Source organism: Bacillus rossius, chromosome 3, assembly GCF_032445375.1.
Source record: "Bacillus rossius redtenbacheri isolate Brsri chromosome 3, Brsri_v3, whole genome shotgun sequence".
Taxonomy (NCBI): domain Eukaryota; kingdom Metazoa; phylum Arthropoda; class Insecta; order Phasmatodea; family Bacillidae; genus Bacillus; species Bacillus rossius.
This window is the reverse complement of record NC_086332.1, coordinates 29,588,437-29,606,876: the sequence shown is the minus strand read 5'-3', so window position 1 is coordinate 29,606,876 and position 18,440 is coordinate 29,588,437. Positions and strand designations below refer to the sequence as shown.

At 47.3% G+C, this 18,440-nt stretch overlaps 1 protein-coding gene across 1 annotated transcript in view; it reads left to right on the top strand.

Moving 5' to 3' along the window:
- Nucleotides 1-10,875: 10,875 nt before the first annotated feature.
- LOC134530446 (cell adhesion molecule Dscam2) overlaps nucleotides 10,876-18,440 on the top strand; it is a 469,894-nt gene continuing 462,329 nt past the window's right edge. The window contains exons 1-2 of the mRNA XM_063365267.1: nucleotides 10,876-10,977; nucleotides 11,196-11,317. Coding sequence (XP_063221337.1) covers nucleotides 11,263-11,317 — 55 coding nt within the window. The 5' untranslated portion in view covers nucleotides 10,876-10,977; nucleotides 11,196-11,262. The remainder of the gene's footprint in view (nucleotides 10,978-11,195; nucleotides 11,318-18,440) is intronic.

Genomic DNA, 18,440 nt, shown 5'->3' with positions numbered 1-18,440 from the left:
CACTGACACACCTTTTATATTATACAGTCATAATAAATCCATATGCACTGTTATAACGATCAAAATGCTTGCTGCCATCTATGGTATGTTTGTGGCACCACTCGTAGCCTATATCCCACGGCTGGTGTAGTGAAGCCGGTTGGGATACAGCTTTCTTTGCGAGGCGGCCATGTTGGTTGCAGAGAGAGGAGGCCGGAGAACAAATATAGGACACAACAATACTATTATAGATGTGATAATGCCCCTGGGCTGTAAGCGAAGCCGGGTACCCAGAACCATCCAGCGTTGTTGGAGAGCATCCTGTAACAGAGGCAGCTGCCACCAGTGTTTTGTTTTAAAGATTTTGCTTTAAAACTTTAACCAGCAGATGGATATTGTTATATATTCCAGTGTATTAAACATTTAATGAGTAATTTTTGTTGACATTACTCCACTTCCATGAAGTGCAAGCAGTGAGTTTTGGCCCTTGCTACAGTCCTGCATGATCTACTGGATGGGTCAGACCTAGTTTCATGTAACTCATGTTATTTGAATTGCCTTATCGGATTAGTTATATCATACTTCTTTAAGTATTGTTTTTAACCTTTTGTTTTATTTCTGGAGCTCCCTACCCATTTCACCAGTGCTTTTTTTTAAACGGGGAGTCCTTAACCCCCTTCTCCTTCTAAATTCTTCGCGATGCACTGTAGGGTACACATGCAGAGGACCATGCTTATGGGACTGACCAACTCTGCATGTCTGTGAAGAAATTCACAGAAAAGTGCCAGCCACAACATTTATATCCTGAAGCAAATATCATAAATCTATAAAATACAGTTTTATTCAGGTGAATTTGGATTACTGCGCAATTTTACTTTTAAGTACACAAGGGCATTGTATAAAGCCAGATGTGAAGAAAACCTTACATTTGTGTAGGTACTGTGCATCCCCGGATCGTTATTCTGTCCTAGCAAGTGTTCACAGAGTGTCTAGCCTAGCTAAGAAAGTACCCATGGGGCAACATGTGGATCAGTGAGAGTTCGGCTACATAGCATTATTTATCCAGAACGAGTGTAGTCCCTAGGTAAGCCACATGGACCTAATGGTGCACAACCACCTCCCTGTGGGATGATGTTATCTTACTGAGAGAGCTGTCGCCTGGGCAACAACATCTTGACGTCGTACCGACCATGGCCTTTAAGCCCGTGCTCCGCACCGCCAGTACCATATCCCGTTTTCGGAGCGCGCCCCTTGCCCAGCCAGATTGAGTCAGGCGAGCGCCCCAAGCGTGACCTCAATAGACAACAAACCTCATTAACAGTCACCGCGGCCACTGGCCTTAATTAAAATGCCCGTGGACTATGATCGTGTCAGATTAGAAGAAATCCAACTAAAAGGCTCACAGTGAGACAATATGTTGATAAATTTACAGTCGCCAACTTGATGCCACAATTCAAATAATTAAATACTACTATAAAACAGTTGTTAAGCCTTAAGCACACAATTACAGGTGCTACCTTTTAATTGAGCACCTGGAAAGTGTTTTTAGCTTATAATAGAGCAAATTAAGTTAATATAAGTTTTTTGACGCCGACTCACAAAGAAGAGAAGGTTTCACTTCCTTGCGAGGCGGCCATGTCCGGCAGTCTCGAACCACTCCGCGCCGGCAACAGACGTGTGTCCGTGGGCAGCATCCAAGTTTTCTTTCTGTGATCATTTTATTCTGCACTAATATTTAAATTTAAACCTCTTATTAATTCATAAGCTGCCCACGTCGACTCGGCGCGTATTTTACGGAACCTGGCCTATCCCGACCGTCTTCATCGTGATACCGCGCTGCAGATCGTATCACTCACGTAAGTGTTTCGCCAAATTTTGGAGCCCGCTCATAGAGCCCCCCCCCCCCCCCCTGCACCCGTTAATGTTCGGCGCTGGCCGTCTCCAGCGAGCATCGACCCGCGTCCCGCGAGACTGCCGCGGTAACCATTAGTGTCGCGTAGTGTTATGTTTTTTCTGTGTTATTTGTGTAACGGCTAGACGTCGCCAAGTGTTGGTGAGAGTGTTTTGTAGCGGGACTAGATTAAAGGTAATTCTCACCAACTCGTGTATACTAATTTTCCGGAGTCTCCCGTCCTCCACACGGCCGAGCGGCCTTCACAATCAAGGGAGAGCCATTCAGGGTAGATTCAAGCCGTGTACCTGGCGGGGCACGCGGGGGCAGAGTACCCACGACCCAACACCAACGGCCTAGCAGCCCGCTAGCCTGGCGCCCCTCCGGACAACAAGAGCACCGCGACGCCCGTAGCGCCCGTCAGGTACCCCCCGGGCCTTTCACATAGGTCGGGTGACGGCAAATGGCGCCCTTGTGTTGGGCATAACTACAGCCGAAAATCAGACAAAGGGGACAGAAGACGGCCATTTTGGATGCGCGCAGTGGAATTTGGCACACAGAAGGGCAGCGACAAAGGGACCACCCGGAAGCGCGCGTCACCGCCCGCGCCGACCCTCGCCAACTTTCACTTTCACCCCCACCCCTACCCTTTGGGCCTTCAGCGAACATCCTCGCCCGCACACCACCCCCCCCCCATCCACCTTCACATCCTCGCGCTCTCCGCTTTGTGCGGCTGTCCAGGCGCTCTCGGCCGCCGCTACACACGGCTATCCGCATCTCCCCTTCGCAGTGGCCAGTCTCGGCTCTCCCTTTTGTACGGCTGTCCGAGCGCCTCTCGGCCAGCGGCCCGAATCAGCGCGTGCGCCAACCCCCCTCACCATTCTTCATTCATCGGGAGTCTGTTTGTAAACAGAGCCACGTGCGCGCACGAAGCGACTGTCAACACCGACGCGCCGCGCGACGCAATGGCAGACAGACTCAAGATGAACACCTGTCGAGTCTGCTACTGGCCACAGGGCAGGGACCTGGTAACGGGGAAAGCGAACCCTCTACAGACATGTAAATGCGCACCGGATTACAACTTGCCGGCAATCAAGGTCGAAGTGCTCATAGAACCGTGGCACAACAGCACGGAGACGGAATTACAGGCGCGAACACCACCGGTGGACCACACACCCCTACCGAGCCATACCACCCCGGCCATCACCGCCCCCCCCAACCACCCACGCCAGCGACTGGAGCTCGCACCCTGGCCGCGCGACGCACACGCTGTACATCACCGAGGCCAAGTGCGTGTGGCCCAGCCTGGAAGACCTGGCACGAGCCCTGCCACCCCGCAGAGCGACTCTGCCAGAGTTCGCCGGCGCCCCGCACGAGGACCCAAGGGAATTCCTGATGCAGTGCGAGGCGCTCCTGACCGGGTGCCGGACGCACCAATCGGAGTGGGCAGAGCGGGTCAGCGAGCAGCTGCGAGGGACCGCTCGGAGCTGGTGGAGCATGTGGGGCCGGTTTGCCATGTCATGGGGCGAGTTCACAGACACGTTCTGACACCGGTTAGACACAGGATCGCCTCTCGTCGAGTGTTCCGCCTCATTCTATGGGGCTCGGCAGAAGGACAGCGAGGCAGTGGAGGCGTTCATCGCCACTAAACTCCAATTGTTTCGCCGCATCTCGCCCGGCACCCCCCTGTCCGGGGCACTGCCCATCATCATGGGCTTAGTGAGGGACGAGCTGCAGCCCTTCCTGCGTCTCTGCCACACCGGCGGTGTAGCGGAGTACGTGCAGGAAGCACGCGAGACGGAATGCAACTTCCAGAGAGCCTGCAAGTGCGGCCCGACCACGAGCACTCGAGGGGGTGATAGCCCACCAGAAGCCCGGCGGAACACCGCACTACGGGACTCACCCTCACACCAACACCGAGGATTACGAGCCATCGAGGCGCCGCCAACTTGGCGAGCGGAGCGACCGCAGGAAGCGCCGGAGCACGGGAGCAAGTCCCCAAGTGTCGCTTGGGATGCCCGCGTGGCGAACGTCACTGGCACAGCGAGTGCCCGCGGGGGATTCCGGGCGGCGCGACCCGCCACACCGCCGCGCCAGGAGACGCACGTGGTACCACCTCCGCCACAGCGCACCAGCCCGGCCCAGTCGGGAAACGACCCCCGGGGGGACCGGGATTAGAGCCCCCTCCCCCCGCACAGACCATCAACCACACGCCTGGCGAGGTGCGCGCCCTCTCGACCTTGGGACAGCTGGGCCACCCGCGTGACAACCTGTTCCGCATCCCCGTGGAGGTGAACGGCCGGCCAGCTGCCGCGCTTGTTGACACGGGAGCGAGCGACGTGTTCGTACGCCCCGCGTTCGTGCCCGCAGGCGCGTTGCGTCCGGGCAGCGGCGAGCTGCGCCTGGCTACCACCACACACACCGGGCGGATGCTAAGGCATGCTGAGATCGTGGTGAGTACGCAGGAATTGAACAGTAGTGTGTCCGCAGTAGTCGTGCAAGACTTGTGTGAGGAGGTGGTGCTAGGACTCCCCTGGTTGGTCCAGCAAGATGCGGTCTTGGAGCTAGGACCCCCCCCCCCCCCCCGCCTCAACCTGGGAAGAGCCGAGAGGTACGTGGTGTACGCACTAGGACAGACACCCCCCCGACAGGACGCGGTGCTGACCCTGGCGGACGTGCGCCACAATGTCCCCTCCTCCTACCAGGCTGAGGTAAACAAGGTCCTCGCCGCCCGACCCGAAGTGTTTGCCGTGGACGGAACCTTGAGGCGGACCACCGTCACCGAACACTGCATCCCCACCCTGACTGATGACCCAGTGTTCGACCCACCCCGCGGCTACAGGTTTCGCGAGCAGCGAATCATCCGGGAGAAGGTGGACGAGATGCTGCACGACGGAGTCATCGAGCCGTCCCACAGCCGGTACAATGCGTGCATTGTGCTGGCCAACAAGAAAGATGGGACAAGCCGATTCTGTGTGGACTTCCGGCCGTTAAATGCCGTGACCGTCAGCGCCCCGCACCCCCAGATTAGCGTCGAGGCCGCTGTAGCCGGCTTGGGAAGGGCCCAGGTCTTCAGCACCTTGGACCTGAAGTCCGGGTACTGGCAAGTGCCCATACGACACGGGGACCGAAAGAAGACGGCGTTCACGGTGCCAGACGGACGGAGGTTCCAGTTCAGAGCCATGCTGTTCGGCCTAAAGTGCACCCCGTCCACCTTCCAGTGCATGATGACCCGTGTGCTGGAGGGCTTCATCGGGCAGTTCGCCCTAGCATACCTGGACGACGTCATAGTGTACTCAGACACCTGGGAGGACCACTGCCGCCATCTTGCCTTGGTGATGGAGCGGTTGGCCACAAACCACCTGGCAGCCAACCCAGCCAAATGCCATCTCGGAGCCTCCGAGGTCGACTTCCTGGGCCACGTGGTCAACGCGGAGGGGAACCGCCCCCAACTAGGTCACCTCCAGCAGATCGCGATGGCAGAAGTCCCACGCACCCGGAAGCAACTGCAGCGCTTCATCGGGCTGCTGAACTGGCTCCGGAACTAAATTCCGAATTTTTCACAAGTCATCGCGCCTCTGACGGACCTGTTGTCGCCCCAAGTCCGCTACCACTGGGGCTCGCCCGCCCAGACGGCATTCGAGGCCGTCAAGAGCACGTTCACCCGGTGCCACACACTAGCCCGCATTGACCCCGAGCGCCCACTCGTCCTCCAGACAGACGCAAGCGCCCTGGGAACCGGAGCTGTGCTGTACCAGGTAAACGACCACGGAAAACGGCAGGTGGTGGACTACGCCAGCGCGAAGTTCGGCGCGGCGGAGAGGCGGTACCACAGCAACGAACAGGAGTGCTTGGCGGTGGTGTGGGCTGTGAAGAAATATCGTCCACACCTGGAGGGCAGGCATTTCACCCTCCGCACCGACAACCGCTGCCTCACCTGGCTCCACACCATGCAGGGGAGGAAGGGGAAGCTGATTCGCTGGGCGCTGCTCCTACAGTCGTTCGACTTTATGGTCGAGCACGTGCCAGGTGCGGAAAATCAGCTCCCCGACCTGCTCTCGCGCGAGCCAGATGGCAGACGGGAGGTGCTGGACAATGAGGAGTGGGACGAAATCCTGCCTCCACCCCACACCAGCACGACGGCCGACGGACACCCTACCTGCACATGCCTCACGCTCGGCGTGGAAGGGACCGAAGACCCTCCCAGTACCGAGGCCGACCTGGAGCAGCGCGTCCTCACGGCCCAGCACCGCTCGCCTGACGCCGACCGGCGCCGCGAGACAGCGCGCGGAGGAGACCACCCCTCCTGGCAGCTCCGGGACGACCGGGTCATGACCAGACCGCCGGGGGAAGAGGACGAGTGGAAGACCTACGTCCCACTACGATTCTACCACGATCATGTACTCGCCAGACACCCGGGCTCGGACCAGACCCGGAGAGCCGTCTGCCGGTACTACCACTGGCCGGGGGTGAACCGGGATGTCCGGGTCTACGTCCGGGAGTGTGAGACCTGCCAGCGCCGCAAGGCCCGCCGAGGAGACGGTACACAACAACAGCAGCCTCGCCAGCCGTCAACACCGTTCCAGACGCTCGTGCTGAGATGTGATGGGGCCGTACCCCCGCTCGCCGCGGGGTAAGCACTTCCTAGTGGTCGTGACCAACATGTTCACCCAATGGACAGAAGCTTACCCCTTCGGCAACGCACGGGCGGCCACCATCATCGAAGTCCTGACGCGCGAGTTCCTCACTCGGTTCGGCTACCCGGAGTCCGTCTTGACGGACAACGGCAACCAGTTCCTGGGGGCCAGGTGGAGAGGGTGGTGCCATGAGGCACACATCATCCACCACACCACACCCTCATACCACCCCAGGGCCAATCCGACCGAGCGCAGGAATCAGGATCTGAAAACTCAACTGCGGCTGCGCCTAGGGGAGGACCACACCCAGTGGGACCGCCACGTCGCCGACGCACTGTTCTGCGTTCGGCGTCGCGTGAACGCGGCCACTGGGATGACCCCCGCCGAGATGATCCAGGGGCGTAACATGCCGCTGCCCGGCGAGCTGGCAACACACGGCGTACCGCACCCAGGAGAGCAACCGGAGGAGCGCGACGAGCGACGAACCCAGGAGCATGACACGGCACGCGCAAGACAAGCCCGCTACAGTCAGGGAATCACGCCCCAGACAGCGCGACCCCCGGCACAACTGCGGGCCGGTGATCGGGTGTACTCCCGAGCGTACCCCCTGTTGGCAGCGCCGCGCAATTACTGCGCCGGACTCGCTCCCCGCTGGGAGGGGCCCTACACCGTGACGCGCCGCCTGGGGACGACGTCCTACATGGTGGACTTGGGCGGCCACCGCGTGCAGAAGATCCACCGGGACCACCTGCGAGTGGCGGCGACCCCCGGGGAACCACTCCCGACCGAACCCGAACATGGGGACACGGCAGATGGACCAGACATCCCCCTTGATACACTCCCTCCTGGAGGACTGGAGCAACAGCGAGAGGAAGCCGAGGACACCGCTCCAGACGAGCCCGAGTACCTCACCGACGGGGAACTGGACGCGGACGCACCCCACGACCCCGGCGAGGCACACTGTCCCGCAGAAACCGCGCCACGAGGGGAGACCCCCAAGAGCGAGCCGCCCCCGCGGCATGAGGCACCTACGGAGACTCACACCACGCTGCGCCGGCGAAGAAGGGGCCGGCCCCGCCACGCCAGGTGCCGGGTGACAGAAGTCGCGTGGGACGACTCCGAAGACCCCGCCAGAGCGACCCCTGACCCCGAACCCATCATATCCGACCCAGACGAGGACGAAGAGGAATCGCTCCCGAGCCTGACCAGAGGTGGTTGGGGGCACGCGGCCTCCCTTGCCAACACAACTTTCCGCGTCACCGTCACACAACCGCGCGAGAAGGGGGCTGGACGTCCCCGTCGGAGACGACGCAGACCAGCGAGGCTGCAGGAGTTCGTCCTGAACACCACCCCGGGGCGGAGCTCACCCAGCCCGGCGCTGATACCCGAGCGGGAACGCCAGCCCTACGGACGGCAAGGCCCGACGAGCCCCGAGGAAAGTAGCCCGCGAGAGCGCCCCCGACGGGAGCGCCGACCCCCGGCCCACCTGGCCGAGTACGTCCTGGGCAGTGACGTCACGCCGCCCCACATATCACGCGCCGCGGTGCCGCCTCCCGGCCCAGCTGCCCACGCAGCGACCGAGGCGGCGTCCGCCTGCGCCGGCACCTCATGCGCGGCGGCGCCGCCTCCCGGCCCAGCTGCCCACTCAGCGACCGAGACGGTGACCGCCTGCGCCAACACCTCATGCGCCGCGGCGCCGCCTCCCGGCCAGCTGCCCACGCAGCGACCGAGGCGGCGTACGCCTGCACCAGCACCTCACGCGCCGCAGGCGCTAAGGCGCCACGCGCTATGGGATCGCGTGTCGAAGGGTGCCGGCTGAGCTAGGGGGTCGTCTTACCGCGGGAGCGGGAACACGGGGCGGAGACGGGCTTCCACTAGGGGGGGCATTTGACGTCGTACCGACCATGGCTTTTAAGCCCGTGCTACGCACCGCCAGTACCGTATCCTGTTTTCGGAGCGCGCCCTTTGCCCAGCCAGATTGAGTCAGGCGAGCGCCCCGGGCGTGACCTCAATAGACAACAAACCTCATTAACAGTCACCGCGGCCACTGGCCTTAATTAAAATTCCCCTGACTATGATTGTGTCAGATTAGAAGAAATCCAACTAAAACGGCTCACAGTGAGACAATATGTTGATAAATTTACAGTCGCCAACTTGATGCCACAATTCAAATAATTAAATACTACTATAAAACAGTTGTTAAGCCTTAAGCACACAATTACCAGGTGCTACCTTTTAATTGAGCACCTGGAAAGTGTTTTTAGCTTATAATAGAGCAAATTAAGTTAATATAAGTTTTTTGACGCCGACTCACAAAGAAGAGAAGGTTTCACTTCCTTGCGAGGCGGCCATGTCCGGCAGTCTCGAACCACTCCGCGCCGGCAACAGACGTGTGTCCGTGGGCAGCATCCAAGTTTTCTTTCTGTGATCATTTTATTCTGCACTAAATATTTAAATTTAAACCTCTTATTAATTCATAAGCTGCCCACGTCGACTCGGCGCGTATTTTACGGAACCTGGCCTATCCCGACCGTCTTCATCGTGATACCGCGCTGCAGATCGTATCACTCACGTAAGTGTTTCGCCGAATTTAGGAGCCCGCTCATAGAGCCCCCCCCCCCTGCACCCGTTAATGTTCGGCGCTGGCCGTCTCCAGCGAGCATCGACCCGCGTCCCGCGAGACTGCCGCGGTAACCATTAGTGTCGCGTAGTGTTATGTTTTTTCTGTGTTAATTGTGTAACGGCTAGACGTCGCCAAGTGTTGGTGAGAGTGTTTTGTAGCGGGACTAGATTAAAGGTAATTCTCACCAACTCGTGTATACTAATTTTCCGGAGTCTCCCGTCCTCCACACGGCCGAGCGGCCTTCACAATCAAGGGAGAGCCATTCAGGGTAGATTCAAGCCGTGTACCTGGCGGGGCACGCGGGGGCAGAGTACCCACGACCCAACACCAACGGTCTAGCAGCCCGCTAGCCTGGCGCCCCTCCGGACAACAAGAGCACCGCGACGCCCGTAGCGCCCGTCAGGTACCCCCCGGGCCTTTCACATAGGTCGGCTGACGGCAATCTAACCAAATTACTACCGAGAGATGTCGGACACATCTCAGCACTCCACAGGAGATTGGTCCATGTCACTATTAATATATAATTTGTTATTATTACTAAGGCCGATATTCGAAGAGTCAAAAATAATTGTGCAGGTGTTGAATTTGCTAAACCTGTACATTAATACTATTCCTATTGCATGATAGTACACAACCAGACCCTTACTTTTGGTGTCCTATCTATTGCCATTCTGTTGTCTAATTTCGTCCAGATGGAAGACCCATATCCCACATCTGGAGCCATTAACTAGTATATAGTCATTTTTGGTGATCATCGGGGGACATACCAGGCATGTTGGTACACCAAATTAAACTTTATGATAGCGAAATTCTCCTGGAATAAATTTTGTACTCTTTAATTGTCATAATAAGTAATCGAAACTTGAATGGGGTAAATAGGATCAGCAAAGCAAATAGGTTCAAAATATGTAGCATATTTTGAAACATAAATAGCATGAACGAATTTCAGAACTATGTATTAATTAGAACTACCATTAAAATTATTACAACAATGTATCTTTTTTCTGCTAAATTATGTTTCAAAATATAGTCTTACAAACTTTTGAGCCTATTCATCCCATTTTACGTTACGAAATAAAATTGGTGGTTCTAGTTGTTTGCGATGGTGCTGGGATCTAAAGAATTTTTGGCATATAAATTGAATTAATGGTTGCGAAACAACCACTATAATGTGCTGATACTTATTTCTAGCCTTGCGCAGGACACTGTTTATTAAAACAGTTGCCGATTTGCTTCTTTGTTGGGTTTCTGTTTGGACACTTTTAGGAATGCGGCCCACGAAATAGGTTACGGTTGTATCTCAACACAGCAGTACTTATTTGCTACCATACCTGTACGTCTTGGAATATCGCTCTTAATTAGAATTACTCTTACAGGTTAATTATTAAAACAAATTATTCCCTTAGATGAATACTAGTCAGTAAAAATATATTAGTTATTTATATTGTCCATTTTAAAACTCAGAAAATCAGTTACAGTTTAATTTTTACCTTTATGTAGTTATAAAATAAAGAATGCTCTATTTACTTGTTTATGATTTATTAAATATTTGAATCCAAAAAGTCGTATTTATAAATATCTTGTTTCAAGTTGTTGATGTGGTCACATTAAATTTCTGTTATTAGCGCTTTATTCGCTTTTATTTACGTTCATGCAGTAGTCAAGTCTTTTAGTTGATCTAATCTTTGGACTAGCTGAAAGAGAGAGAAACGGACAGAAAGAGAAAGAAAAAGAGAGAGCCTATTCTCACGCGTCTCCCTTGTTTTGCCCGGCTGTGATCATTCCGTGCCGTGCGCGCGTCTGTTCGTGTCCGCCGGTAGTTCTTTGGAACGTTTTCGTGTTTCGAGGTTTGTTTTGTTTGCTTGATGGTACTTTTTTTTCGTGAAATAATTTACATTTGAGAAATCGTTTCGTGTTGAATAATTTTATTTCACGTGTTAGGACATGTATTCTGCGTGTGTCAGAATTATTCTTGTGTGTGTTATTTATTCATTTTGCCTTTCAATTAGGCACCTGTCCTAAATTTAGGTCTCGTCTTAAGTGTTCGTTGTGTGTTTGCTTGTAGGTGGTACTTTTTCCGTGTTAAGAAGACAGTTTATGAAGAATTTAAGAGGTGCTTAGGACTTTTCACCATGAATATACCAGTTCTCTGGAGACTTGCAGGGTTTCTCTTGCTTTCTCATTTTGGTAAGTTTTGTTCAGTTATTTTAGCGTGATTGATATTATATTTAACCGCATCCATGCGTCTGTATTGGAGATGAAAACATTTTTTTGAAAATATGTTGGACCTCGTGTTAACAAGTGACGTAGTTAATTTAAGCTATTTATAATTTACTATGATAGCATGACGAAATGTGTAATGACAGAGGCCTGCACCTGGTGGTATTGGCCATCAGAGACGTACATAGAATTTATTTTATGTAGGGGGTGGGAAATTATAGATTTTTTTATGTTTTTCCGGGGGGGGGGGGGAGGGATTATACCCCCTCAACCCCTCCAGCGTACGGTCCTGTTGCCGTGTACGAATTTACCTTACGTCGCTTCCTGAAGAAGTACATCTGACGTCATGTCGTTTTCTGAATTCACATGAACGAAACAAGTGCTCCCGTGAATGTGCCGTTCGGCCAGGGGCGAAGCCAAGGGGGGTGGGGGGGAATTAGGGGTTCAATCCCCCCCCCCCCCTTAGCACCAAATCTTTAATTAATTTCTTATTCATCACACAAACAAATTTCATATTAAAATTAATAAAATTTTTACCATTACAATATTTAAATTTAAGAACAGAAAACTGCTAAAATAGCACTATTCTACACCTTAAAGCCCAAAATTTCCCGGGGGAGGACCCCCGGATCCCCGCTTTAATACGGTGGGGCCATGCTTCTTAAGGGCAAGCTTCAAGGTCGCGGTTGTGAATCACGGTCACCAGATAGCTCTGGGGTGGAGCTGAGAGCGAGAGATCGCAGACAGAGATAAGACCGTGGCAGCGAGTGAGCAGAAGGGTGGAAGGGGGGGCGCCGGCGGGATCAGGTGTTCATCTGGTGTTGCCAGCTCTGTGTCCAACTGAGGAGAACAGCCGCGTGCCTAGCTAGGGGCGGACGGTTAGGCGAGGCACACCCACTCAGCAGAGCTTCAGCACTAGAAGCCCGGTGCCCGGGACAGCCGGAATCTTCATTAGGCATCATATAGAGCAGGATTTTTTTGGAGATGAATTCTGATAATACGACATTGATAACGTTTTTTTTAAATTATAATCCTACAACCAATGGTCAGTTAAACTGAAATCTATTGCATGTCACGTTCAAGGATGACATGCACTTACACGTCCCATAACATAAGCCCCGTCACTCTGGCGGGTTTTCCTACACACACATTTCATTTTATGAACAAACCTATTTTTTTAAATTAAAAATATTTTAACTTATCCACATAATGTATGCGAATATTACACTTGTGACCAAAGGTTTGAATTATGTTTATATATAAACATGATTCTATATATATATATATATATATATATATATATATATATATATATATACGAGTTATAGGGCAGGACTATTTTCATAACATTAAACAATTTGTCATTTATTAAAAAATTTAACAGTAGTCGAGATGCGTTTCTTGAAATATATTTATTTATTTCAAGACACAAATATTTCGTAAGAAATAAAATACGATGTACATACATACATATACTTGCTACACATTGGCAATGTAACGAAATGTAAAAAATGAGGACCTAATACAAGTATGTATTAAAACTTAAGTTTATAAAAGAATTGCCAAGTGCAAGTACAATAGGTAAATCAAGTACTCCGTATCGTTCATGGATATGTGTTCTTAGCTTGCAAACTTGTAAACTGAAGTAATCTGTTAATTAGTAGTATAAAAATAATTTATTATAATTAAATATAGTATTCCTTACACAGAAAAAAAAAATGTTTTTGGACATTTTCACAAAATTCCTTTAGAAATCGGTTGCCAAGAAATATTTCGTAATATTACTAGAGAAAATATAGTAAATTTCTACAAAACATTGTTATGGTTATTTTTGAATTTATGATTTGCGTTTTTCTAAACAAAGCTGGATATTTACTGTCGCGCTTACGAATATTGCAATATAATATTATATTACGACTTTTTTGTACAAGGGTACATTTTTAACCCTTGGAAAATGTAATAATATTTAGCAATTGGACTTCATAATTGTTTATTGTGCTTTTGTGCGTGCGCATTTAGTCGTGGAAAGTTATACAGGGAAATGTTTATAAATAACTGTAACTAATTCAGGTACTGGGACAACCCAAAGAATAAATGCCCGGGCAATAATACAATCCCACATTTGCAGCGATTTGCTTTCGTGCAAATGTACATATTTACAAATATCTGTAATTTTGTGTGCATGAATATTTCAGTTTGATTGAAAAAAAATTACAGAGTACTGTCTAAGCTTTCCAGTATAAGAATCAACAGTGTTTCAGTCATATATTGGCTGTAACGACGGTAAAGTTATGCTTGACGAGCTGTCAACAACTTTGCAGATGCAGCGTTCCTAACGAACTATATAATATGTAAACATGGAAATTTTTATAGTTGGTCTTTTATGATCTACAGGCCAGTGCGGACAAGACCTACAATAAATGCAGACTGACAAATACCAGATTAGACAAAACAAGGTTGGTTACCAAATCTGTTAAACCTCTTACTTGAAACAGGGACGGAAAAGTAAAAAGAGGCGAAAGAAGTATAGGAATGTATGTCCGGGCACAGACGCCGGCGCTGGTGACGGTGCCAGATCAATGACAGACCGACCTCTGACGTCACGGCGGCCATCTTGGACTCAAAAGTTCCTCAAAATGACTAAACATTCCTCAAAAATGACTCAAAATTTGTAAAAATTTCCCGTTTTTCAGGGAAAAAAATTCCCGTCTTGAGGGAAAATTTACCGTTTTTAGACCTTAAAAATACCAGCGGCTAGAAATATCCATATTGAGGCTTAAGCATCCATGTCTACAGCTTCCGATAAGCCTCTGACGTCATCATTGAATATGTCATCATGTAATAAGACGTCACCGTTGCAATTTCCGTTACGGCAGCCATCTTAAAAATCATTATTTATTATCCGATTTTAATGAAAAAAATTAAATTTTTTCATAAATAGCTTTTTTATTAATTTTTTAATTTTTTCATTAAAATAGGATAATAAATAATGATTTTCAAGATGGCTGCCGTAACGGAAATTGCAACTGTAACGTCATATTACATGATGACATATTAAATTATGACGTCAGAGGCTTATCGGAAGCTGTATACATGGATGCTTAAGCCTCAATATGGATATTTCTACCCGCTGGTATTTTTAATATCTAAAAACGGTAAATTTTCCCTCGAGACGGGAATTTTTCCCTGGAAAATGGGACATTTTGAGTCATTTTGAGTCATTTCTGAGAAATTTTAAGGAATTTTTTAGTCCAAGATGGCCGCCGTGACGTCAGAGGTCGGTCGGTCACTGACCCGGCACCGACACCAGCGCCTGGCGCCTGTGCCCGGACATACATTCCTATACTACTGGCGAATCGAATCACAGCCAGTATTATCAGTCTGTATAGGCCTATAAATAGAGATAGGTAAATTTCGCGCATTCATTTTGTCGCAAGCTAGTATGAAAACATTTATACTGTTCCACTGAGTTCATTTTTGGGCGATAGTTATTAGCTACCCCTCTGCGATGCCCAACTAGGAGAAGAAAAAAAAGTAAATCAGGTAGTGCTGATCAACTAGGATAAGAAATCAGCCAAAGGAAAAGCAAACATGGGTTGAGCACATTTAAAACATTTAATTCTATCCTGATTCCAGATTAATTCACGAAATTTCCGAGTCCCTACATAGAAGTAACGTGAAATCAGTACGTGTGTACGAAGGTTCGTATTTACTTTGTCATTTTCTCAATTTTCTAGAAGTGGCCATCCAAACCTCATTAAAAAATATATATTTCCTTCTAGTTTCCCATTACCAAGCAAATAATGATAAATCAGCATTTATTAATACACACAGAGATTTTCAGTAGAGTAAAATTGTGCTTAATGCATGAAAAATAATTATATATATACATATATATACATATGTATATATATACATATATATGTATGTGTGTGTTTGTATGTATCATTGAAATATAACTATACTTTGAAAACGAAGTTTTTTTGCGAAACTGAGATCTCTCCAAGATAAAGAAGTTTGTTATAAGTTAGTAAGAACTACACATTAACGTAGTTATATGTTTTTATCATTAATTTCAGTTAAGTGTAGGGCATTTTTAGCTGAAACCGATTTACGATTTAATATTCAATTGCTGCAAGAAAAAAAACCTCATAATAATAAAACATTAATGAAACCTGCCAGAATTTGTATAATTTTCATCCACATATAACTTCACAGCTAAAGTATTACATAATAATTAAAGTTGTTTGCGTTGATTTTTAAAAATTATTTTCAGGCAATTAATATCAGCTGAGAATGTGTCAAAATAATTACAAGAAATGTTTTATGTATTTTTGAAACATAAATACGGTTCCATACGTTTCAAAGCTGTAAATTTTACAAATATTTTTTCTTTACTGATCAGTAAATTCAGCGATATGAGTTAATCTTTATGAAGGATCTTATCAGAGGATGTGGCTATGACAATGCTCAAAAGATTGGTATTGTGAAAAATGTGTCTAAATCAGGATTAACACAATATTAGATTAACTTTTCTTTAAAAAATGTATGTTCCCTCTGCCATAATGTTTAATGCTAATGATTGTACCTACAACTAATGGTAACCGTGTATTAATTATTACATTTACCGGTACTACAAATAGTTATTACGTAGAAGTACCACTTCTTAAGTTGTTGCGAAATGTGAACCACAGTTAAAGAAAATACATTAGGTTTGAAAATCATGTTTTATATTTCATATTTTACAAAGAATTCAAAATAATAGTGACATTTACTCATTCAGTATAATATATCATACAAAATAGAAAAATGAGAAGAAAAACCATAGGCTATAACTGATAGTAGAAACACAGTTTATATCAGCATAGAGACCAAAAGACACGTATATTACTACAACATACAAAACAAATAAATAACTATAATCAAAATAAACAACTATAATCAGTTCTTCGGAATTCATTGTAAACAATATTTTAAAAGGTATGTCTCCACAGAATTAAAATATAAACTTCAGATAAAATTATAACCTTATAAAAACTCATGTACAGTTACTTCCAAAAAAATTGTTTTCTTTCGTTTAACTTAATGTTTTCGATGTTAGAACAAATTTGAACACAACAGAACATTTTATGGCAATCGTCTAGAGTTTCAAAGAACAAAAATATCTTACTTCAATTATTTTTACATTCATTTATCCCTTGCTTTTTCCGGGTCAGTTTTTGACGTCTTGATTGCTGTTTCTCTGCCAAGCTTCTTTCAGCTTCCAAAATGTAGCCTGGTTCTCTAATGGCTCTGTCTATGCTTTGATTTGGCACCACTATCTCAGGCAGAAAACTCCTACGATAAAATCTAGTCAGTTTCGGCAACATTTCTGTTTCCCGCATGAGCTCATCTCTTTCTACTCTTTCTACTTGTAAATTCTGACGAACAACAGACATTACCATGAAGTAACAGTATTCGCGCTATGTATGTTTAAAGTCCTTGCAGCTCATAAAAATAAAGGTGTGAACGTTTAATAATTAAACTTCCGTTTCATTGACACGTGGAAAAAACTTTCTTTTTCTTATTGCAGTTTCTTGGAGCCCTTGGTCAAGTCCGTCAGGGCTAGCACTGAAATATCCGTATTAGAGATCCAAAAATAAACCACACTTCTGTACAACTAATCCGGTTTGTGCTTGAAACCTCTGAATGGCAATATGCTCATTGCGACCACCGTACTCCATTGCCAGTGTCGAAAACGGGGGCATGTAAAGTAGGTAACTGTTTAACATGATTTGAACAGGACATAGATTCTTTCCGGCGACAAACAACGCCGAAATTACTGACTTTTAACCGCACACGTCTCATTTTGTGCCATAGCTCACAATCAGCTAGCATTTTTGTTCGTTTCACGATATTAGTTCTTTCTCCAAAAGTGACTTGCAGTGATTCGATGTAATCAACATTAATTACATAAGTTGTTTTGTCACAGAAATAATACTCCTAAATATACTAACTTGTGCACCTGTTAGATGTCAGACATGCAATTATAACATGACAATAATATACATTTTTAATACTATTCATTACTATTAAATAAAAATAAACGTTAATTATATAACGTTTTTCAGTCACATTATAGTAAATATAAGACGTGTGTATAATCACAATGGCAATCCATCGGTGAGTGGGCAAAGGCGTCACCGAAACTCAGAAATTCTAAATTATTACTACTTTTAACGTAAATTGATTTTTACATTAAATTAAAATTTTTAATAAAATGTTTGTTTTACATAGACGTATAAAATAATTTATTCATGGTAAAATTTAAAAAATGAATAACATAAAGCATATTTTACAGAAATATTTCGGGATTGTTTTCTCAGTTTCTGTTTTATAATCTATTGTCGCTGAAAATAAGCGCCAGCTCGTAAAATTGACAGTAAAGATTACAAAAAAATTATAGACAAAATTGCATCCTAATAAAAATGGTATTTATAGCTGCATATAAAAATCAAAATTGCCCCGCATGCATCCGCAATTTTACGGCTAACATTGTCACTAGAACAAATGTGTAATGTATCATTAATACATTTTCAAACTATAGGCTTATTTTTACGCATAAAATGAAACGTTAATTTCGTTTGAAATGGTTTTAGAGCAAATATATTTAACAACTCTTACAAATGTTAAAAATTAATTTCCAGTATTCTGTTTTCAATAATATTTTAAAAGTTTTACAGTATGTCAAATATAAATGTCTCATATCCGTGTATATATAATATATATATAACACATGTACATACTTTTTATTTTTAGCAGTAGGCCTACGTGCCAGAAGCATTTTCTTTTTTTGCGGATTTCTTTCGCTTTGATAATTGTGGCCGTTTCTTGAGACATTTTGTGCTGCCGATAATCGCACACTGCGTACCAAGACTTGATAAATTTCATTGAATAAGTCATACGTAGTCGAGCGTCACACTAATACTAAAAAAGAGAGAATGAGTGACCTCGGTGAGACGCTGGCGCCAAACACCTTTCCCCATCCCTTCCCCTCATGCAAGGTAGCCGAGGGCGCAACTAACCACGGGCCTCAACGCCATAAAAAAAA